The 25,373-nt window shown below is 43.8% G+C and overlaps 1 protein-coding gene across 5 annotated transcripts in view; it reads left to right on the top strand.

The window, feature by feature from the left end:
• Nucleotides 1–25,373, top strand: part of KPNA1 (karyopherin subunit alpha 1) — a 155,641-nt gene that overhangs the window by 47,095 nt on the left and 83,173 nt on the right. For all 5 annotated transcript variants that reach the window (XR_012664966.1, XM_048819991.2, XM_048819948.2 and 2 more), the window contains exons 5-6: nt 2,907–3,001; nt 19,536–19,667. Coding sequence is in view for 4 of the 5 variants with exons in the window: in XM_048819991.2 (XP_048675948.1) it covers nt 2,907–3,001; nt 19,536–19,667 (227 nt within the window). In the remaining variant the exon portion in view is untranslated. The remainder of the gene's footprint in view (nt 1–2,906; nt 3,002–19,535; nt 19,668–25,373) is intronic.

Genomic DNA, 25,373 nt, shown 5'->3' with positions numbered 1-25,373 from the left:
GTCAGAGTATATGCTTCATCAGATTGGAGGGCTCAGATTCAAAAGTCTGCAGGAAGTGACCCTCCACTCTGTAAAATGGAGTCAGAGGTTTATTCTCTTGATTTGCATTAGCTGGATATCTGTTTTGAGAGAGCAGTCCTGAAACATTCAGCACTACTTGCCCCTCCTCCTGGGGTTCATTCTTTTAATTAGTCTCCCAGAGAGGGGGAATGACAGACATTTCTTAAGGGACATAGAGAAGGATTACTTACAGTGGAACTGATGGCTATTACCATTAGAGATCCACAGAGCCCACCTTCTTTGGAATCCTGTTTTGGAGCTTCAAGTAGGTGGAAATTGTCAACAGTCAATGATACAGAAAAGGCAGAAGTATTCATTGAACTTCTCTGTTCCATCAGTAACTAGGGAGGATGCTGAACAGCAACTGCTAAAGTCAAACATCTCTGAATCAACAGAACTGGAGAACTTGCAGCAAAGAATATTTAAAAAATTGGCTGAGAAGTTCACTGAACCACTAATGTTGTTTTTAAACAAATTTTAGAGTACTGGGAAAGTTATATGAACATAAGGATGGCCATACTGGGTCAGACAAAGGTCCACCTAGCCCAGTGTCCTGCCTTCCAACAGTGGCTAGTGCCAGGTGCCCTAGAGGGAATGAACAGATAATCAAGTGATCTATTGCCTATCACCCATTCGCAGCATATGGCAAACAGGCTAGGGACATCATTCCTGTCCATGGTGGCTAATAGCCATTGATGGACCTATTCTTTCTGAATTTATCTAGTTCTTTTTTGAACCCTGTTATAGTCTTGTTATAGTTCCAGAGGACTTGAAAGAGATAACATTGTACAATATTTCAAAAGGGTAAAAAGGATGATCTCAGTAACTATGATCTGGGGAAAAATCATGGAAAGGCTGATATGGAATTCGGTCAGTGCATTCTATACCAGGGAGGTATGGTAACATCATTAAAACTAGATTGATTGATATTATGAAAAATAGGTTTTGTCAAACAAACTTTTTTAATAAGATTATAAATCTGGTTGATAAAGGTAACTGACATAATATACATACCTTTTGGTGTGGCATTTGACATTGTTCCACATGACATTCTAATTTAAAAAAATAAATTATGAAAGCTCAGTGTAGCCTATATTAAATAGATTTAAAAAGTGGTTAACTAATAGATTTCAAAGAAATTGTAGAATGGGAATAATCATCCTATGTGGCTATTTCTAGAGGGATGCCCCAGGGATACATTTTTATGCAGTGCTATTCAGTATCTTTTTATCAATGATTTGGAAGAAAATAAAATCATTGCTGGTTAAATTTGTACATGACAAAAACTGATGGAATGGTATATGATAGGGACAGATTAGTTCTACGCACCAATTTAGATCACTTGGTAAAGTGGGCTGATTTGAACAACATGCATTTAAGCACTGCCAAAAGAATCTGAGAATAAAGAATGGAGATCACCCTTAGAAGATGGGAGGTGGTATACTGGAATACAGTGACACTGAAAAGGACTTGGGGATAATGGTAGATAACCAGTTGAACATGAGCTGATATTATACTGTATCTACGAGGGCAAACATGATTCTTGGATATGTAAGAAGTAGAATGTCAAGTAGAAGTAGGGAAGTGTTATTACCTCTGTACATGTTGGTAGACTATTGCTATAGAATAGTCTGTCTGCTTCTGGTGTCAACACTTTGAAATGGATGTTGAAAAATTGGAAAAGATTCAGAAGGTGCTACAGGAATGATTTGAGATCTGGAATACCTGCCTTATCGTGAGAGACTTCAGAAACTTGGTCTATTTTAGTTTATCCAAGAGAGAGTTATTGACTTGACTATGGGCTAAAAGTGCCTCATGGAGAAGAGATTTTTCATAGTAGATGGCTCTTTATGCATTTTCTGCTAAATGAATGAGCTCTAATGGTTGAAAACTAAAGCTAGATAAATGTATCATAGAATCATATCATAGAATATCAGGGTTGGAAGGAACCTCAGGAGGTCATCTAGTCCAACCCCCTGCTCAAAGCAGCACCGATCCCCAATTAAATCATCCCAGCCAGAGCTTTGTCAAGCCTGACCTTAAAAACTTCTAAGGAAGGAGATTCCACCACCTCCCTAGATAACACATTCCAGTGTTTCACCACCCTCCTAGTGAAAAAGTCTAGAAATTTAGTCTAGAAATAAGGTGCAACATTTCAAATGAGGGTAATCAAACGTTGGAACAACTTTCTTATGGGTGTGGTGGATATCTTGAATCACTTGAAGTCTTTAAATCAAAAGACCAGATCTTTTCTAAAAGATAAACTAAAGGGCAAAAAGAAGTTATGCTCTTGACGCAGAAATTCCTGTGGGAAGTTTTATGGCCTCTATTATTCAGGAAGTCAAACTCATTGATTGTAATGGTCCCTTGTGGCCTATAATCTATGACTATTAAATGAAGAGGAGATGGTTTGGGCTGTTTTATACTCACAACAACGAACAACAAACCTTCGGACCTAGGCGTTGCTTGTGTGGCCCAAACATGCTGCTTTTTGGAAAATTGTAAGACAGCTGCTCCACGTGCACCTGTGTCAAAATGGCTCTGCAGAGATAGTAGTCTTTCTTTTTCATAAATGAGCCTGTTGGTTTTATGAATCAGCTTCTTTTCGTGTGTGTGTGTGTGTGTTCGTTCTCCCCCACTCATCCCCAGAATCATGGTGCTGGAATCCACGTTCTATGGCTGGAATCCATTTTCCTTGTCCTTGTTATGGGCAAAGTAATGTTGGTATAAAATGTAATTTTGTTTGACCAAGAGAAAAATTAGCATAATGGGATTTTGATGTAGTCACTTGGGAATTTCCATGCAAAGAGATTCTTGTACTTAATTTCACATTCTATTTTAAACAGAGCCTAATCCACCAATAGATGAAGTGATCAGCACACCAGGAGTGGTGGCCAGGTTTGTGGAGTTCCTCAAACGAAAAGAAAATTGTACATTACAGGTGCACAATATTTTCCCCCCCTCTATTTTATGAATGGAGTTGGTGATCATGAAAATTAATGTCGGGATGTTAGTAGCTAAAGCAGGTACACATTAAGCAAGCTACCACCTTCCTCCCAGGTTATGACAATGAAACTGAATCTTAACTCAAAGGACTCCTGCGATTTCAGTTTTCGACCTCTGAGAAGAAGCTGAGTACGTCATATCATAGTATGGTGGCTAGGATGGGACCACAACATTGACTTTCTTCTATGTCAGAAGCAGGATTGAATATCAGCCTGGAAAGGTGAAATACCAATGAACTATCCCACATTGTCTTGTTTGTCCTTCATGTGATTACACATGTCCATTCCACTTCAGGTATGTGCATGCCCAGTGCACCAGAGTTTCTTTGGCATGACCTGTCAAGGTGATGCATGCATCGTCTGCTGCCTTGTGTTGCTGCATAATCGTATACAGTGCAGAGCCATCCTAGATCCTCCTGAGTTCCTTCTTGCCACCTGTGATCAGTAGTTGGAGCATGTCAGGTCAGATTGCTTCCGCAAGTTTTTGTCCCTTACATGGAGTGTCTTACCTTTCTGTAAATAGTTAATTGTACTTGTTAGTTAAATTAATATAAATTTAATTTTTTTTCTTTATTTTCTTTTGGCATTGGTTCATTATTGTTACGGGGTGCCAGAGCCCAGTACCAGGATATGCCTTGGTCTCCAGTGTTTAAACCTTGTGCTGTCTGCAAAAGGTTGAAGCTGGTGAGCGACCCTCATTTAGAGACTGCTGCCAAATTTGCAGAGACTTTAAGCCCTGGATGAACAAAGACAGAGGCAAGATTACACCACATCTTTGAGGGCCTCCCTGTGTCAGCCTTCTGAGTCTTCCCTCTTGGGGCATGCACCGAGTACTTCGGCGTAAGTTGAGAATTGCCCCACTGGACATTGCCTTGGAACGCCTGTACCAATCCCCTTCCCTGGTGACAAAGAAGCACAAGAGATTGGAATCACCCAAGGAGCTGAGACTTAGCTCCACTAGATGATTGAAGTCCTTGGTAAGTACTCAGGAGGACAGGGAGTATGTCCTCTGGCAAGAGATGCTCTCTGGTACCAGCCTCTTCGACTACTTTTGTGCAACATCAGCAGCAGCAGCAAAAAAGCCTCTTGGTACCGATGATGCTGGAGGCCTACGCACCAGCGCAAGATCTACTCTGCCTTTCAGTATCAGACTGCCCATTGGTGCAGGAGATACTTTGGTACCAGGTGAGCTATCTTCAGGCCCTGGGGATGGACTTACCTCAGGTTTGTGGTCAGTCCTTAGTACATTGGGTGTCCAGCGTTTTCTCAACCAGTGCCGTTCAGGTGTGAACCTACCCTGGTACTGTTACTGCCATATCAGGAATGGCACCCGTAGACGTTGGCACTGCTTGATGCAGCGCATCACCGTGGTCAGCTGCCTCAGGGTCATCCTCAGAGTCGGAGTTAAATTCTTGTGCCCTTCCCTTCTGAGACAGACGATGACACTCCCCTTCTTCACTGAGGGAGTTTCATTACTGGTGCCCATTGCATGTCCCAAGACAGTCCAGATTAAGGGAACCTTGGAGCACTCATGGCTGGGGTCCTATGCCGTACCCATGGCCCTATTAGAACCCTTGGGGCATGCCTCCTGCTTCCAGATCTTCCCCTTTTAGATCTACTGCCAGGTGGAATGCTAACTCATGTGATGAGGTCCAGGAGTATATCTTCGGTACTGAGCAAAACACACCAAGCCTCTGAGCTATGGAACATCCACTCACTACAGTGCAGGAGGATCAGCCTAAGCCTCCTTTGCATTTCTCTTTTGTCATTGCCTGATGAGATTGTTGCTCCTGGAGATACATCACGGTCTAAGATGACTACAGGGCTTAGCAGGACCTTTTCAAGAGAGTAGCTACCTCTCTTGATATCCCTGTTGAGGTAGTCCAGGAGAGTCCTCATGGACTTGTAGACATTCTGGAATTAGCAGGGTATTCTAGAGTCTCTCTCCCTGTCAACGAGGCCATCCTAGAGCCTACAAGATCTTTATGGCATATCTCTGTCGCTGTCTCCAACAGTCAAGAGAACAGAAAGAAAGTACTATGTCCTTTCTCAAGACTATGAGCATCCCTTGTCAGGTTCCGTGGTGTCTTGGCAGTAAATGAGTGTGTCAAAGTTGTCCCTCTTTTACCCCAAAGGACAAAGATGCAAATAAATTTGACATATTTGGTAGGAAAATGTATCCCACATCTGGTCTACAATTTCACACTGCTAACCAACAAGCATTGTTGGCCAAATATGACTTCTCACTCTGAGATAATATACAAAAGTTCTCAGATAGGTTGTCAAAGGATGCGAGACAGGAATTCCAGGCTCTGTTAGACTAAGGGCAAGTGGGTGGCTCGGATCTCTCTGCAAGCATCGTTAGACAGGGCAGATTCAGTGGCTAAAGCCATGGCATCTGCAGTATCTATGCACAGATGTTTATGGCTTCAATCCTTGGGTTTTCCATAGGAGGTCCAGGAGAGGATACAGGCTCTCCCCTCCGAAGGTCCTACATTCTTGTAGAAGCTGGATGAGATGCTCCACAGTTTAAAAATTTGAGGACCACATTGAAATTATTGGGAATTTACACACCATTCCCTAAAAGAAAGCATTTCCACCCTCAGTTTCTACATTTCTACAGATACCTGCCTTTCCCACTGAGACAGCCTGACCAATCTAGAAAACAAGGAAAGAACCACGGGAGAATCATAGAATATCAGGGTTGGAAGGGACCTCAGGAGGTCATCTAGTCCAACCCCCTGCTCAAAGCAGGACCAATCCCCAATTAAATCATCCCAGCCAGGGCTTTGTCAAGCCTGACTTTAAAAACTTCTAAGGAAGGAGATTCTACCACCTCCCTAGGTAACGCATTCCAGTGTTTCACCACCCTCCTAGTGAAAAAGTTTTTCCTAATATCCAGCCTAAACCTCCCCCACTGCAACTTGAGACCATTACTCCTTGTCCTGTCCTCTTCTACCACTGAGAATAGTCTAGAACCATCCTCTCTGGAACCACCTCTCAGGTAGTTGAAAGCAGCTATCAAATCCCCCCTCATTCTTCTCTTCTGCAGACTAAACAATCCCAGTTACCGCAGCCTCTCCTCATAAGTCATGTGTTCCAGACCCCTAATCATTTTTGTTGCCCTTCGCTGGACTCTCTCCAATTTATCCACATCCTTGTAGTGTGGGGCCCCAAACTGGACACAGTACTCCAGATGAGGCCTCACCAATGTCGAATAGAGGGGAACGATCACGTCCCTCGATCTGCTGGCAATGCCCCTACTTATACATCCCAAAATGCCATTGGCCTTCTTGGCAACAAGGGCACACTGTTGACTCATATCCAGCTTCTCGTCCACTGTCACCCCTAGGTCCTTTTCCGCAGAACTGCTGCCTAGCCATTCGGTCCCTAGTCTGTAGCTGTGCATTGGGTTCTTCCGTCCTAAGTGCAGGACCCTGCACTTATCCTTATTGAACCTCATCAGATTTCTTTTGGCCCAATCCTCCAATTCCTTATCAGTTTTCTTCTTTGGCAAATTCTTCCAGACAATCTGGGAAACCCAAACTGTCTGATGAATGGTCTTGTCAAGCACAGAGTACCAGATCACATCATTCAAGTTTCTCCTTTCCGTATTTTTTCCAACAGAATATCCTGCTTCTTATTTGCTTGCTCCCATATTACGATAGATGTTGGGTCTTAAGTACTGTGGAATAGGGATATACCTGCAGTATATTTCCATCTCTTCCTCCCCTTTCCCATTCCTCTTTAGAGACCATTGTCATGAGGGTGTCCTCCTCTGAGAAATGCAGTCTCTTCTCTGTTGGGAGCTCTAGAAGAGGTTCTCACCCCCCCCCCCCGAGGGAAGGGTTTTTAATCCTATTACTTCCTGATTCCAAAGGCAAAAAGAGGTCTCGGACCATCCTCCATGGGACGTTTGAACAAATGTATAAAGGAAATAAGGTTTTGCATGGTCGCCCTGGCCAACATCATCCCCTCCCTGAATCCCAGTGACTGGTACACTGCTCTTGACTTGAAGGACTCATATTTCTGTGTGGCAATCCATCCAAGCCTCCAGAAATTCCTAAGACTTCTGATCAGCAACATCTATTATCAATTTACAGTCCTACGCTTTGACCTGTCTGCTGCCCTGCAAGTATTTACAAAATGCACGGCAGAGGTAAGGAAACAAGGTGTGCAAGTATTTCCTCAAGTACATGACTGGCTGTTATGAGATCTATCCAGGATCTGTTGCCTCTTCGGAGTTCTGGATCTGTTGATTAATGAGGACGAGTCAGACTTCTTCCCAGTTCAGAGAAGAGAATTATAGGAGCAATCCTGGATTCTGCAGTAGCCAGGGCATTCCTAATCTCAAGACAGATTCCTGACAATGTTAAACATTTCCATAGATCTAAAAACTCACCCGTTTACAACAGTAAAAAATTGCCTCAGACTACCGGGACACATGACCTCCTGCATGTATGTGGTTCAACATGCCACACTTCATTTCAAAAGTTGCCAGGCTGGTTAAAGTCAGTTTGAGCTTGTCATGCAGTGACAATACCTGCAGGAGTACTTGCTCTCCATCTGATGGCCTGGATGCTCCATGGGTAAGCCTCCGTAGGCAGAGGGTTCAGGGAATGTGCAAAACACCCTCTAAATAGCAGCCATCTACTAGATAAGCTTATATGTTGAAGTGGAAATGATTCTCCTTATGATCAAAACAGAAGGGTGTTTCAGAAGTCCTGGCCTCTAGACAATGTTTAGATCTATGTTTTGGACTGTTTTTTTCCACCTGAAACAGCAAGGCCTGTTGATTAGTTTAATCAGAATTCACCTGGCAGCTATTTTTACTTTCCACCTCCAATTGCAGGCTATTCAGTATTTTCTGATTCTGTTAGTCTGATTCCTAAAGGGTCTGGTCAGGTAATATCCCCACATCATAGATCCCATTTCTTCTTCTGACTTAAATGTGGTGCTAAGTCAGTTGATGTGCCCTCCCTTTGAACCCATGGCTATTTGCTGCATCTCTCTTTGAAAGTAGCATTTTTGGTAGCTATTACCACTGTGGAAAGAGTGGCGGAGTTACAAGCTGTGGTAGCTGAACCTCTCTATACAGATTTTTATAAGGAAAAGTTATACTTTCATCCACATCTGAAATGCCTGACTAAAGTAATATCGTAATTCCACCTCAATCAAGCCATATATTTTTCGAACTTTCTTTCCTAAGTCCCATTTTCATAAGGATGAGGAGAGACTGCACACCTTGGATGCTAGAAGAGTGTTGACTTTTTACTTAGAATGAGGTCTTTCAGATCTTCATCGCAGTTGTTTGTGACCGTAGCAGACAAGATGAAAGGCTTTACAGTCTCAATACAGAGGATTTCATCCTGCATTACGTACGTGCTTTGATATTGCTGATATACCCCCTCCAAGCAGAGTGGCAGTGCCCACTACAAAATCTCGAGCAGCTTCTGGAGCTTTTTTTGGCCCAAGTGCCTGTAGCAGATATTAGAGTTGCAACTTGGTCATCGGTACATACCTTTACAACTCATTATGCAATATCTCAGCAGTCCAGAGATGTTGCCAAGTTCAGATGAGTAGTTCTTCAATTCTCGTTCAGGTAGACTTTGAAACCTACCTCTGGATTGAACTGCTTATGAGTCCACTGAAGTGGAATGGCATGTGCAATCACATGAAGACAACACAGTTACTGACCTGTTCTGTAGCTGTTGCTCTTCGAGATGTGTTGCACATGTCCATTCCACAACCTACCCTCTTTCACCTCTATATCAGTGTGTGTCCAGTAAGAAGGACCTGGGGAGACAGGGTCTGTGGTGGCTCCACTGTTATACCATTGTGTAGCAGCATGAGGCAGCAGAGTATGTATGCGCCATCCCGAAAGGTATCACTGATGGGGAAAAATCGGTCTCTGGTTAACTGGATGTGTGCACACCTGAAGTGGAATGGACATGTGCAACACATCTCGAAGAACAACAGTTACAGAGTAGGTTAGTAACCGCTTTTATGCCAATCCAGAATGAAAAATTTAGACCTGAATACAGATAACTTCCAGGGTGATAAAGGTAGGAAATCTGTAACTTGAGTTGGTTTTGGAAATGTCATTATGGTTTAGAATAGAAGTTAATCTCTTTGTCACAAGCCAATACCTTGGGAATTCCTTTCACTTTCACTTTGGTTCATTGTAGCTAGAATTTTTTCCTGGCCAGTAGAAAATAGAGGGAAAGGAAGGAAAATAGAGGGAAAGGAAGGCCTAACCATACCAAATCTACACAGATTAATGATAGTTTAATTAAGTGGGGTAGATTAAATGTTCTTTCAAAATTCATAAAATAACAGGTACTTTGTCAGTGCAGTGTGCAGGTTAAATGCTGCCTGTGGAGTTCTTCAATACAGGCCAGGGTTTCTTTCCTGTGAAATGGAAGGGTGTGATATATTATGATCTCTTCACACAATACTCTTGCACTCGGTGGCCTCCACTCTAATGGGAAACACGGCTTCTTCTTTGAGTAGTGTCCCTATGGAAGCTCTGCTTTAGGTGTATCTGCATCCCTCCGCTGCTGATTGGAGAATTTTGGTAGCGGTGTCCATTTGACCTGTGCATGTGCTGTGTGCTCTTCCCCCCCGCCTCACCCCCCCGCTTTGTCGTCTGCCATGAGGCTAAACAGAGTTGCCCATGTGAACCCTTCTCCGTTGCTTCTCGACTGCCCGTGGCTAGAGATGGAGCTTTAGCTGTCTTAGTGGATCATTACTTTCTATAGAATTGCTAATTGTTTAATCTTTTAGAGCTCCTTTTTCTGTTTTCACTCCTTTATCTTTTATTTATTTATATAGCTAAAAGAAACCCTTTATGTTAAACTTTGTTTTTCTTTGCCCTCCCCCCTTTCATGGACAGGGTATGCCTGGTTCACTGGGCTTCAAGAAGTGACTCATTTGCAAAGAATCTATCCCAGTGACTGACTGACATTCACAGTGCGTCTGCTGCCTGAGAGAGAACCACATCCCACAGAAGTGTGGTTTTTGCCAACAATTGAAACCCAGATCCAGAAGGGATAGAGAACTGAAATTCAAGGTTCTCCTAATGGAAGTGGCTCTCCAACCACACTCGAAGCTGCGCTAAGATTCTGGATGGTGAGAATCCTCACCACAACCCTCTGTATCTAAGGGAGGTGAGCTTAAAGTGTCAACCATGAGCCACTCTCACAAGGCCTCTATGAAAAGGCCTGTGAGTCCCCACAGTGAGCCCTGACCGAGCCGAAAAGTATCTCTGGCTCCCTCGGTATCATTGGTACCAACAGCATTGAAGTCATCTAAATCTGGTACCAAGAGCTCACCCAGTACTACCCTGACAGAACATGCTGGGCTACCTAAGGACCCGACGGGCACTGGCAAAGAATTATTAGTACTGCGTGGGTGAAAGAAAACTAGAGAATCCATCCTAGGGAAGAATCCATCCTTCAGTGCAGACATCAACGTCGGTACCGTTGTCAGCATGCCAGGCACCAGCGGACCATGTGATCAGGATGGCATCACCAACTCCTTCGTTGCATGTCTCAGTACTGCCAAACGCTACCGGTACCGATGACTGCAGCACTGTTGGACTTCCAGCATGTGACAGACCTTTCAGCATCTGACAAACTGGTTTCACCTCTGCTTGGTACCAGGGCCCTGCTGCCGAGTCCACCCAGAGCTCCAGACTTGCCAGTGACATCATGCCATGCACCCCCGTTTTTGAGTGCTGAGTCAGACAGCGAACAAGAGGACAATCTCCCACCGCTCCTCTCATCTACCATACACTACCCATTTCCAGCATGGAACTCAGCTGTACCACCCTTCTGACCCCCAGCCTCCTTGGTATGGGCTGCCATGATACCAATCTCTGGGGCTCTTCTAGGGTTGCCAACTCTTCCAGTTTTGCTGGGAGTCTTCTGGAATCAGGCCCTATCTCCTGGAGGCTACTGAAGCCGAACTGGGAGATTTTAGGTACTAAAAGGCCAGCAGTGCAGGGGGGCTAAGGCAGGCTCCCTGCCTGCCCTGGCCCTGTGCTGCTCCCGGAAGTGGCTGGCACATCCCTGTGGCCTCTGGAGGAGGCCAGGGGGCTTCATAGGGTTGGAAGGAACCTTAGGAGATCATCAAGTCCAACCCCCTGCTCAAAGCAGGACCAATCCCCAATTTTTGCCCTAGATCCCTAAATGGCCCCCTCAAGGATTGAACTCACAACCCTGGGTTTAGCAGGCCAATGCTCAAACCACTGAGCCATTCCCACCCCGAGTGCTGACTCTGCAGCTCCCATTAGCTGGGAACTGCGGCTAATGGGACTTAGGGGGGCGACACTTGTGGGAGCAGCATGGGGCCAGGGCAGGCAGGGAGCCTGCCTTAGCCCTGTTGTGCTGCCGCCTGAGGTAGGCGCCTCCGGGCTGGAGCCTGCACCCTGCAGCCCCTTCTGCACCCCTGCCCCAGCCCAGAGCCCCCTCCTGCACCCAAACTCCCTCCCCGAGCCTGCACCCCCCGCCCCTACAAACACTCCAAGCCCCTTGGGCCCAGCATGGTGAAAGTGAGGTGAGGGTGGGGGAGAGTGAGCGACAGAAGAGGGGAGTGGGGCCTTGGGGAAGGGGGAGTGGCAGGGGTGTTTTGGGTTTGTGTAATTAGAGAGTTGGCAACCCTTGGCCCTTCCCACCTTCTCAGTGGCCTTACTGGGACTCTTGGCAGGCATGTAGACACCGTTCCTCCTGTGGCTCTAGCCTGGCTTATCAAGAGCCCATGAGACGCCTCCTTCGGCTGCTGTGTCGAGGATGTCCGAGCTCCCTGAAGAGTTAGGAGAGGAACAAGAGGCTGAAGTCAAGGAGATTACCAGCCAGACCAACTTCTCATCTTCATCGCCAGATGAGAGAGTGATGACCCCTCCTCTGTCGTTGGCAGGTGACTTCAAGCTTTTCCAGGAGGTAGCTCAGAGGGTGGCAGATGCATTACAACTACCATTACAAGAGGTGACCAGGTCACACCATAAGCCTATTGGACATTCTACACTCCTCTGCATTGTTCAGAGTAGCCCTCCCTATTAACAAGGCCTTCCTGGACCATGCAAAACTCATATGGCAGACCCCAGCGTCGGTCCTGCCAACACGCAAACAGGACAATAAAAATTACTATGCGCCAGCAGAAGATACAGACTTTCTCTTCTCTCAGCTGCACGCCCCCATCCCTCCCAATTTGATCATTGTGGATGTGGTGAATTCAAGAGGCTGTCACATCACCTGAAATCCACCTTTTATGACTGGCACTGGAAGAACCGTAATCTTTTTGAGAGAAAAATATATTTGGCGATGGTAATTTCAATGTTAGAAAAAGGAGACTGGTTCACGGCCTCGACTTCCAAGATGCTTATTTCCACGTTTCGATCATAGTGTGTCACAGAAGTTATTTCAGATTCACACACCAGGACCACTACCAGTACAAGGTGCTCCCTTTTGGCCTCTCATCGGCCCCAAGAGTGTTCTCCAAGGTCCTCTCTGTGGTGGCAGCCCACCTATACTCCAAGGCATTATGATCTATCTTACCTGGATGATTGTCTCCTCAGGGCGCATTCCTTCGTCGAAGCCCAGCAAGTTATCCATACCACACTGGATCTATTCAAGAATCTGGGCTTACAGATCCATGCACAAAAATCAACATTAATACCAATACAGAGACTAGAATTCGTAGGAGCTGATCTCGACTCTGAGCGAGAGCGCTCCTCCCACAACACAGATTCCTCAGTGTCTCCACACTTATAGAGACAGTGCAATCCAGCCGTTAAATATTGGCCAGACATTGCCTTCAGCTTCTGGGGCACATAGCCATGAGCACATCAGTGATAATTCATGTGCGCCCCCCCCGCCCCGTAAGCACCGTCATGCATCCCAGCTCTGTGTCCCTCCCGCCCCAACTCCTCCTGCTGAGGGGAGCCTGACACTGCCCCAGCAGCAGCCGGTGCGACTGGCCCAGGAGCTGCCTGAGCTGCTCAGGCGGCTCCCGGACCATCCGGGCTGCTGCAGAAGTTACGGAAAAATCACGGAATCTATGACCTCAGTGACAAACATGGAGCCTTAGTTATGACAGACAATATAACATGCAAGTATTACATAAAGTGTCAAGGAGGTGCCATGTTGCCCTCTCTTTGTATGGAAGCACTAAAGCTCTGGAACTGGTGCATTTCCCACAATATTGCAATATCAGTAGCTTACCTACCAGGAGTACTCAACAGTGGACAGTCTCAGCCACAAATTCCCACATGACCACGAGTGGGAGATAGGCTCAGAGATACTCCATAACTTACTCCGACAATGGGGGACACTGATGATATTTGCTATTTACCAGAACAGAAATGTGCATAATAATGCTCCAGAGTGGGCATCAGCCAGCAGTCTGTGGCGGATACTCTCCTTCTCTCATGGGAGAAGGGCCTTATTTACGCCTTTCCCCATTCCCTCTATTGCTGAAAGTCTTGTGGAAAATAAAAAGAGAAAAAGCAAACTTCATACCGATTGCTCCCACCAGGCCAAGACAGACATGGTACCCTTAGCTGGCACAACTGGTGCTGTGTCCACTGATGACTCTTCCAGCCACTTCTTACCCCCTCTCCCAAAATGAGAGATGTACTCTCCATCCCAGTCTACAGATATTATGGCTCAAAGCCTGGCTCTTTCATGGTTCCAGCACATAGAAACATCATACTCTGAAGAGGTATAGTAAGTGATATTACACAACAGGAAAGTGACTACCCCTTGTATTTACCTACAGAAGTGGACTGGATTCTGGATCTGGTGCTACTCCAAAAGAGTCACCCTGGATATGGTCATTCTACCTGTAGTCCTAGTCTATTTGCTGAATTTCAAGAAATCAGGATTGTCTTAGCTGGCTGAAAGTACACTTAGCAGCCATAGTGACCTTCCATCAGTAGGTAGAAGAGTACTCAATTTTTTCTCACCTACTACAAAGAGGTTTTTCAAGGTCATACTAAACTTCTTTCCACAATCTAGGCTTCCTACACGACAATGGGATCCCAATCTAGTATTAAAAGGACTGACTAGATCGCTCTTTGAACCAATGGCCACTTGTTCTTTAACTCACCTTTTCATTAAGATGGCATTCCTGATCGCCATTATCTCGGCAAGAAGGATAGGGAGACAGCGGCCCTGATGGTGCGTTCCCCCTTCACAGTATTTTTTCCTGACAAAGTCACACTTAGACCACATCTGAAGTTCACCCCCCAAAGTCACTTCCGCATTTCACGTGAACCAACTCATTCATTTTCCAACCTTTTATCCCAAACCTCACCAGGATAATAGGGAAGCCATGTTCCATATGCTCAACATAAGGAGAGCCTTGGCGTTTTAGTTGGACAGGACAAGAGTTTTTAGAAAATCTCCAAGTCTCTTTCTTTCCATCGTGGACAGGTCTAGAAGCAAAGCGATTTCAGCTCACAGACTCTCTAAATGGGTCTTGGACTGTATCAAACTCTATCAGATTCACAATTTAGCACTCCCATCTACAATCTGCACACATTCTACGAGATGGGTTTCCTCATCCGTTGCCTTCTCCACGGATATCCCTATATCAGAAATCTGCAGAGCTGCACATACATTTTGCAGAACACTATGACATCCTGGGGGAATCTGCTGCAGATGCATCATCCATCACAGACTCGACTCCAAACCCCCAGCCTCCAGTGGGGATATTGCTTGGGAGTCACCTGCAGTGAAGCATTCATAGAGACACTACTTGAAGAAGAGAAGAAGTTACTCACTCTGTGCAGTAACAGTGATTCTTTGAGATGTGTGTCCCTATGGGTACTCTATGACTCACCTTACTCCCCTCTACTTCGGAGTTCTCATCCGTACAGTACAATCTGCAGTAGAGACGGAACTGAGGAGCGTTCGCCTGCACAGTGCTGGTTAGCCTCGCGGCAGACCACAAGGGGGAGGCAGTGCATGCACGGGCTGAACAGACACTGCTACTAACATTCTCCAATCAGCAGTGCAGGGACGCAGATACACCTACAGTGGAGCATCCATAGGGGGACACATCTTGAAGAACCATCATTACTGCACAAGGTGAATAACTTCTTCATATTGGAATTTGTAATCTCCGTGGACCACTCTTCTGTATGTAAGATGAGAATAGGTGAAAGAGCGCTCCATTATGCGTAGATGGCAGTTCTCCAGGTCCTGACACGCTGTCAATGCAGTCCTAAATTGGGCAAAATTTTGGCTCCCCTACTATGTAAATTACATCACCTGTGATTAAATCTATATTGAGAATTGAAGGGCAAAATGCAAACTAAGTTAAGCCTATAAATGTGTCAAACCTCCCATGAACCAGGCTGTAGAGGGCAGAGATACGTTTTTTTCCCTGTGAGGCATCAGGTGCTCCATGATCTATTACGCCTGGGTTATTCCTCCTCCTCTTCTGAGCAGGGAGCTCTTTTCTTCCTCCCTCCCCCTACCCCCCCCCCCAAAAAAAAAACAACCAAAAATACAAGAAAACTTCCCTCTAGCTTCACAATATAGTTAGTAGCAAGAGAAGCTATTCAGCTAAATGATTGCCTCACTTGAAGAAACAGGAGGTTTCGCTATGCCTCTGTCTCCAGGCAAGAGCTTTTTCCATTTTTTCTTTTTTGGTCTTCTTGACGCCCCCCCATTGGCAGAGGGTTTTTGAGAGCAGCAGTCTGCCAGACATTACCTGTTTGTCCTCCTTCACAGTGTAGCAGATCCAGCTAAGATCAAAGGGGCTTCTGCTGGCAGCCCAGCTGTACAATAATGCACCACCTCTCCCACTCTGCAGTAATGTGGCAGGCAAACTTTCAGCTACTTGGGACAGCTTTGCAGAATCTCCAAGCCAGTAGCTCCTTGCTACTCAGTGTCCCCCGCCAAGGTGAAACCTGGCAACAAGGGCTGACTCAAACAGCAGCAACTAAGCAGGCAAGCCTTTAGTTGCTTGGAGTGGAAATTAAGTAGCAGGAGCTTGTTTTTTCAAAATGCCATCTGGGATGAATTATGGTATCCAGGAGTTGTAACCCATTGCGCAGGATGCCCTGTCGATTTCAGCCTGCCATAGTAATCAGGTGTGTTGCCCCAGATGCTTCAGAAAGGGTATGTCTACACAGCAAAGAAAAACCCATAGCTGGCCTGTGCCAGCTGACGTGGGCTGTGGGGCTGTTTCTCTGCTGTGTGGAATTCCAGGCTCGGGCTGGAGCACGAGGTCTTGGACCCTCCCATCCCGCAGGGTTCCAGAGCTCGGGTTCCAGCCAAAGCCCAGAAGTCTACACAGCAGAGAAACAGCCCTGTAGCTCAAGGCCAAGTTGTCTGGCATGGGCCAACAATGGGTCTTTTTTTGTTGTGTAGACATACCCAAAGATCCTTAGCTAGTCCTTGTTGGTATCTTGAACACTCTCCTCCTTGCTTCAAACAAAAAAAACCCCACACTCGAATGGCTCCATTCCCCATATTTAGTAGCAGTTACCATTACATCAGGGCAGGCTGAGGGTTATGTGCGCAGATATTTGTTCCCCTGACATCTCCTTCAGAAGTGAGTTTGTGCAGCATGGTCTAGCCTGCTTTTTCTCCATATTTCAGTCACTCCTTTCACTGGTTTTGACTCATTGAGTCAGCAGAACAGTCTGTCCTATACTGCCAGCTTGCTGGTGACAGTTAACCCTCTATTCCCCAGGCACCCTAATGGGGATGTATCTGTGTGGCCTAGTCCTCCATTTTACGATTGCTTTCGCTGTTTTTTATTTTTCATAATATGCAGCAAAGTGACCTAGCGCACACTTCTAACCTGTCAGTGCCAATAGATCTTCTAAAAAAAGAAAAGGAGTACTTGTAGCACCTTAGAGATAACAACTTTATGCTCAAATAAATTTGTTAGTCTCTAAGGTGCCACAAGTACTCCTTTTCTTTTTGCGGATACAGACTAACACGGCTGCTACTCTGAAATAGATCTTCTGTTTTCTGTTTGGCCTCTCATAGGTCAGTATAGTCTAACCTAGACTGCCTTCTTACCACACCTACTGATTGCTTTTCTTACCAATCAGCCTAGCCCCCACTGTCAGCCTGCCATGTGCCAGTAGACCACCAAAACAGTTGAACTCTTCAGGTTGAGGTGCATCTCCTTCCACTTTCACTTCATGCCAGATCAGCCTACCCTGCGACCTTATTGAATCTGACAGTAGCTTTCATCAAGTGCTATTGCTGAATGTCTAGTTCTTATACCATCAACCTGAGTGCTTCAGTGGACAAGTCAAAGGACGACGATTCTGCACTAAAATGTCAGCATCAAGGGAGGAGAGTGCACCATTTTGTTGCAAGATGTAAAACCAATTCAGCAAAGTTTTAAAGCACACACAGCATTACTTCACGAGTTTCCAGCATGAATGCTCATGCCCAACTCTGGTCTTCATCATTGGTATCATCTCCTACATTTTTAAAGGTTTTTTTTTTTTCTTGCGAGGGGTAGGGGGGTGGTCTGAGGGGGAGCATTCCTGTTTCTTCTGGAGGCAAATCATAGGCTGGGACACTAGTAATAGATGTAGCTGCCTACGTATCAAATTCTTTTCTATAGAAATATGGAAAATCTTGGGATTCCCTCATACTGGGTTCTGGCTTTGCTGTAAGTCTTTTCAATTTTTTTCTACAATAAGTGAATAAGTAAAAGTACTTTTTGCCAGGAGATGGCTTAATCATTCATAATGTATGTTAGTCAGCCCATATAACTTCTTCTCAGTTTGTGTATTTGGTGGTGGAGTTGGAGAGGCTATCAGTGCTGTGAACAGCTCCACCCGATGGCTGTACGTTGTAAAGCTAGAGGGTGGGGTGTGTGTTTGTTTTTTGAAAAAGAGGAGAGTCTGTGCTTGGAAGATGAGGAAAAATAATCCAGTTGTAATAGATCATGGAGCACCAGGTGCCCACTTCAGAGAAGAAAAATTACAGGAATGTAAGTAAATTTTAATCTTGACTGTCTCTTTTTAAAGAAATTCTCCTCCCCTGTTCTGTGAACTCTCCTTGTTACTTCCTAGTTCAATGAACATATCTATTGCAGTCTGACATCACAAATACCAGAAGCCTTGTTGCAGCCTATCCTGTTTGTCTTGTCACAAAACAATACACATTTATTTTAAAAAGTTGCAAATGCAAATTATTAACATAAAGTTAAAATTTGCAGTTTGAAAACAGACCTTCCTCTTACCTGCTGTGCCCTGATTTTATCCCCTTAAGGTTCTGTGTATGCCTTTACTATATTTGATTTAATCATTAATTCCTGTGTGCAGGTTAGTGACGATTGCAGGATAGATATGTAGTCCTGAAGCCATGAATAGTAGTCTTGGCAAGCAAATTAACCTTTTAAAGGGATATAGTTGGATAAAGAATAATTTATATATTTAAAAATTCATTACTAATGTTAAAATTGGAACAATTTATAACTTCTAGTTTACTGTTTCCCTCTTTGCATTTCAACTTTAATTCTTTGGTTGTACTGTAAGTTGGTTTCTAGATAATCTTATTTTGACTCTCACATGCTAGCATATTTTAGCAATATTTGGCTTTTCATATACCTTTGGAAATCCAATCATATTACGGTGGGTGGGATGTTTCTATTGACACTTAAAATAAACATTTCTGATAAAATATATTTTACGAAACCATACATTTTAACTTAAATAATGACATTGTTTTTATTTAAAATATTTGTAATTTTTAAATCATTATGTGGATTTTGTTAAGTCAAGATCTTAATTTAACTAAAAGTGTGTGTCTGTGATTAAATAAATACATCATGCACTAATAAATCCTAACAGTGATACAGAATACAGGAGTAACTAAAGAAATATTATGCTCCTTATTGTAGAGTAATATCAGGTCGTAATTAGAAGGAAACACCATGGAAAGAGGTTAGGAAAATCTTAATATTCATTCCTAATGGATTCTAAAATGACACCCCTTTCTTTCATGTCCCAATAAGCTTGTGTCAAGCAGACTATTTATCCATCTCTGGTTCTGAGTGCATGTTCGGGTAGACAGCTGACCAGTGCATTGGACAGGGAGACTAGGGGAGACTTGAGAGGCTCTGAGAATTATCCCTGTGTGAAAACTCATACATAAGGATTCCACTCTTGCATATGGGTTTCTCTGGCAAAGAGGAAAGGGAATGAACAAAGTAAAAGCTTCTGTGGAACTTCATAACAAAAATAAATGGTGGCTGAGATGCCATGGAAAATTTAATATTGTTTCTGTACGTCGTGTTTCATATTAATATCTTTAAATTACTTTCCTATTCTTTAAAATGTTTTTAGATTTAGCCCAGTTAATTTGTTTAGTTACACCATAATTTTCTGTAATGTTCTTCTTTTATAGAAGATGTTTACACTTCCTGCTATTTGTGTATGCTGCTGAATGCTCTTAGTGAATGTTGCCCCTGTATTTCATGTTCTAGTTTGAAGCTGCTTGGGTGCTGACAAACATTGCCTCTGGAAATTCCCTTCAGACTCGGATTGTGATTCAAGCAGGAGCTGTCCCTATCTTCATAGAGCTTCTCAGCTCAGAGTTTGAAGATGTACAGGAGCAGGTAAAAAACAAGAGTGATATCTTTGTGTCTTCCTAGGCAAGGGAGCAGGAGCTAACCTAGCAAGAAAATCAGATGCTTCTGGAGGGAGGAATGAACTGGGAGGACAGCTTTGTATAATTGCCTGTATCTGTGGTAGATGTGGTAACTTGCTAGCATGTGCAGTTGTAACTGTCCCCTCTTACTTTTTCAAAATGGTATGTTTGACAGTCATATACCTGTTGTCAATGAGTGAATGTATGTCATCTCTAAAAATAGATAACTCTTTCCTACCTTCCACGGAGGTTATATTGCTTTGTTTATATTTAAATTGGTACTTTAGAAATGTACAGTTCTGGTCATTGTTTTTCTCCTGTAGGAATGAGTAACATTAACCAATGTTTGCTGTGTATCTATTATATGTCTTAGGAGAAAACGTTGCAAAACAGAATATATCTTTAAGGAGCTAGTAGTGCTCTTTGTAGGATGAGACTAAAATGGAATAATTCAGTATTCAATCTTTATTCTGTACATGATAGTTAAGTATTCTGCAGACTAAATTAATATATTTAAAGTCTATAAAGGGCCATTATGATGATCTAACTTGATTTCATGCATAACGTCGGCCAAAAATTTCACTCAGTTATTTCTGCACAAGCCCATAACTTGTGTTTGAGCTAAGCATATATTTTAGAAAGACATCCAATCTTGATTTGAAGACTTCAGGTCGTGGCAAATCCATCACATATCTTGATAGGTTGTGCCATGGGTTAATTACTCTATTTTAAAAATGGCAGGTTTCAGAGTAACAGCCGTGTTAGCCTGTATTCGCAAAAAGAAAAGGAGTACTTGTGGCACCTTAGAGACTAACCAATTTATTTGAGCATGAGCTTTCGTGAGCTACAGCTCACTTCATCGGATGCATACTGTGGAAACTGCAGAAGACATTATATACACAGAGACCATGAAACAATACCTCCTCCCACCCCACTCTCCTGCTGGTAATAGCTTATCTAAAGTGATCATCAAGTTGGGCCATTTCCAGCACAAATCCAGGTTTTCTCACCCTCTACCCCCTCTCCCCCCACAAACTCACTCTCCTGCTGGTAATAGCCCATCCAAAGTGACCACTCTCTTTAAACTGTGTATGATAATCAAGGTGGGCCATTTCCAGCACAAATCCAGGTTTTCTCACCCCCCCCACCCCCCTCCAAAAACCACACACACAAACTCACTCTCCAAATGGTAATAGCTCATCCAAAGCGACCACTCTCCCTACAATGTGCATGATAATCAAGGTTTTCTTTTCCATTTCCAGCACAAATCCAGGTTTTCTCACCCCCCCCCCCCCCACACACACACACAAACTCACTCTCCTGCTGGCAATAGCTCATCCAAACTGACCACTCTCCTCACAATGTGCATGATAATCAAGGTGGGCCATTTCCAGCATAAATCCAAGTTTAACCAGAACGTCGGGGGGGGGGGGGGTAGAAAAAAACAAGGGGAAATAGGGTACCTTAAACTTGGTTTAACCTTAAACCAAGGTTAACTTGGTTAAACTTGGTTAAACTTGGATTTATGCTGGAAATGGCCCACCTTGATTATCATGCACATTGTAAGGAGAGTGGTCAGTTTGGATGAGCTATTGCCAGCAGGAGAGTGAGTTGGTGTGTGTGGGGGGGGTGTGTGTGTGAGAGAACCTGGATTTGTGCTGGAAATGGCCCACCTTGATTATCATGCACATTGTAGGGAGAGTGGTCGCTTTGGATGAGCTATTACCAGCAGGAGAGTGAGTTTGGGGGGGGGGGGCGCAGAGGGTGAGAAAACCTGGATTTGTGCTGGAAATGGCCCAACTTGATGATCACTTTAGATAAGCTGTTACCAGCAGGAGAGTGGGGTGGGAGGAGGTATTGTTTCATGGTCTCTGTGTATATGTCTTCTGCAGTTTCCACAGTATGCATCCGATGAAGTGAGCTGTAGCTCACGAAAGCTCATGCTCAAATAAATTGGTTAGTCTCTAAGGTGCCACAAGTACTCCTTCTCTTATTTTAAAAATGTGCACCTTTATCCCTAGTCTGAATTTATCAAACTTCAGCTTCCAGACATTGGATGTTGTAACTTTGTCTTCTCAATTAAAGAGTCTTCTATCTTCCCATATAGCTACTTATAGATAGTGATCAAGTAACCTCTTAACCATCTCTTGAGTAAGCTATATAGATCAAACTTTCCTAACCCTTTCACTATAGGGTATGTTTTATCACCCTCAAATAATTTGTCCCTTTTCTGAACCTTTTCTAATTTTTAAAAAATCTTTGTGATTTGAGGCCACAAGGTCTGGACACCATTGCAGTAATGGTCTCTCACCAATGCTGTATACAGAGGTGATACCACTTCCCTTCTTATACTTGATATTTCTTTGCTTATTATATCCAAGAATTTAATTAAACCTGTTAGCTACAGTATCTCACTGGGAGCTCACATTCAGCTGATTATCCGCCATGGCCCATTGTTCTTTTCAGAGTGACAGTTTTCCAGGATACAGTTCTCCATTCTATATGTGTGACCTACTTTCTGTGTTCCTAGATGTATGACATTGCATTTGGCTGTATTTAAAATGTATGTTCAAATCAGCCCATTTTGTCAAGTGATACAGATCACTTCATATAACTGACCTATTCTTATTATAGATGGTGTTGGTAGTACTGCATATAATTAAGGTTGCCTAACATTTTCCATTAGAAGACCCTGTTTCCAGTTGCTTACAGCTTTTCCAGACTTAGGCTGTCTTAAAAAAATTTCATGCTAGAAGGCTATCTCCAGCTTAATTGTTCTGGAAAGTTTCAGGTAAAACAAAAAGCTGATTCAGAGAACAAGATTAGGGAAAATGTTATGTTAAAAATCCTTATAACCATTTCATTGAAAAACTCCCGTGCCTCCTGTTTTTTGAGCAGCCACTGGAAATTTGTCAGGGAGTCTGCCCTAATGTCAGGCCTGTGCCTTCTGTTGTCCTTGTGAAAATCCACCCAAATTTGGCTAAGTTGTAAGCCTTTGAAAATCGGTTTGCACATACTCAGAGGTTTGTTAAAGGCAAATGGCATTATTTTCCAAAATTCCATCTTCACTAGCATGCGCCACCCCTACAGAGCAGTTTAGCGTACTACAACCCCTGTAGGCTGAGCAGCACCTTCCCTGCAATTGTTACTCGTGGTATTGAACACAGGAACTCAGACTAGGGAGATTGTCTCCAGTGCTTTCAGTGCCACCCCAGCTGACACTCAGGCACCATGGAGGAAGAGAAATCAGCCCGATTCATATGTAGCGAGATGAGTGGGGGTGATAGATGAGTAGAGGGGGACTGGGCAGGAGTTTGAGGAGTGTAGGGAGTACAGGGAGCAGAGAATGTGACAGAAGCTGTTGGGGAAGTGGTGTTAGAACAGAGAGGTATGGGGCAAAATGATTTATAGCCACTAGAGCAAACACCCATCCAGGGGGAGAGAGAGCTCAGTGGTTTGAGCATTGGCCTGCTAAACCCAGGGTTGTGAGTTCAATCCTTGAAGGGGCCATTTAGGGATCTCGGGCAAAAATTGGGGATTGGTCCTGCTTTGAGCAGGGTGTTGGACTAGATGACCTCCTGAGATCCCTTCCAACGCTGATATTCTATGAACTTGGAATTGAACCAGGATTCTTGAGTTCCTACATTTCTCTGAACATAAACAGCCCTACTGGATCAGACCAAGGGTCCATTTAGCCCAGTATCCTGCCTTTAAACAGTGGTCATTGCCAGATGCTTCAAAGAGAATGAACAGAACAGGGCAATTATCGAGTGATCCATCCCAAGCATCTGGCAATCAGAGGCTTAGGGATACCCAGAGCACAAGGTTGCATCCCTGACCATCTTGGCTAATAGGCATTGATGGACCCATCCTCCCTGTACTTAGCTCATTCTGTTTTGAATCCAGTTATAGTTTTGACCTTCACAACATCCCCTGGCAATGAGTTCCACACGTTGACTGTGTATTACAGTAAAAAAGTATCATAGAATCATAGAATATCAGGGTTGGAAGGGACCTCAGGAGGTCATCTAGTCCAACCCCCTGCTCAAAGCAGGACCAAAGTACACCAGACCCTCGCTAGAATGCACGTCTGTATAGCGCGAATTTGCATATAACGCGCTTACAGCCATGGATCCCAAATTTAATTACTTTAATTGCAATTCATTTTAACGCGGTCCCCGCGCATGGATCCCAAATCCCGCGTTCTAGTGAGGGTCCGGTGTATTTCCTTCTGTTTGATTTAAACCTGCTACTTATTAATTTAATTGGATGACCCCTGGTTATGTGTGTTATGTAATGACACTTCCCTATTCACTTCCACACGGTCCATAATTGTATAGACTGCTATCATATCCTCCTTAGTCATCTCTTGTATAAATTGAACAGTCTCAATCTATTTAATCTCTCCTCATATGGAAGCTGTTCCATACCCTTACTCATTTTTGTTCCTCTTCTCTGTACTTTTTCCAGTTCTAATATATCTTTTTTTGAGATGAGGTAACCAGAACCGCATGCAGTATTCAAGATATGGGTGTACCATGGATGTATATAGTGTCATTATAATATTTTCTGTTTTATTATCTATCCCTTCCTAATGGTTCTAACTTTGTAAGGTTTTTTTGAATGCTGCTGCACATTGATGGATGTTTTCAGAGAATTATCCACAATGGCTGCAACATGTCTTTTTTTGAGTGGTAATAGCTAACTTAGACCCCACCACTTTATATGTATAGTTGGGATTATGTTTTCCAATGTGCATTATTTTGCATTTATCCACAGATCCACATTGAATTTCATCTACCATTTTGTTGTCCAGTCACCCAGTTTTGTGAAATCCCTTTGTAACTCTTCACAGTCTGCTTTGGATTTAACTATCTTGAGAAATGTTACGACATTTGCAAACTTTGCCACCTCACTATTTACCGTTTTTTCCAGATCATTTTTGAGTATGTTGAACAGCACAGGTCCCAGTACAGATCCCTGGGGGACACCACTATTTACCTCTTTCCATTCTGGAATTGAATGACAAGGGATGGAGCTTATGTTATACTATGTTATTAGCAAGTATCTGTGAGACCCATTGGTAAAGCCTCTCATATCCATCTCTTGTGGCTGGTGAGAACAGCCTACTAGTGTTACCACTTATTCTGTTAGCTCTAATGATACAGATCTGTGCTGTGGGTCTGATGACCTGTGCAGAAGTAGTCATGTTTCAGCATAGTGGAATTTTTGGTGGGGGGTTTCAGTTTACTAAAAAAAAAACAGAAAAAAACCCCTCCCAGCCTACCCCACACACTACCAACCAAAAACTGGACACCACATTCCAGTAACAGCTGCACTAGTGCCAAATACAGAAGTAATATAATCTTTCTACTCAAGATTCAACTATTTACACATCCAAGCAATGTATTTGCCTTTTTGGCTACAGCTCTTCTAAATCATTGACTGTTAAATAGTGTTGAATGAAGAGCCGATCTCTGAGGGACCCCACTAAGGGTATGTCTACACTAAGAAATTAGGTTGATTTTTTAGAAATCGATTTTATACAGTCGATTGTGTATGTCCCACTAAGCGCATTAAGTCAGAAGCGTGCGTCCTCACCACTGTGGTTAGCATGGACTCACGGAGCGGTGCACTGTGGGAAGTTATCCCACAGTTCCCGCAGTCTCCGCTA

This window comes from Caretta caretta, chromosome 1 (genome assembly GCF_965140235.1).
Source record: "Caretta caretta isolate rCarCar2 chromosome 1, rCarCar1.hap1, whole genome shotgun sequence".
Taxonomy (NCBI): domain Eukaryota; kingdom Metazoa; phylum Chordata; order Testudines; family Cheloniidae; genus Caretta; species Caretta caretta.
Note: the sequence above shows the minus strand (reverse complement) of the source record. Positions and strands in the feature narration are given on the sequence as shown.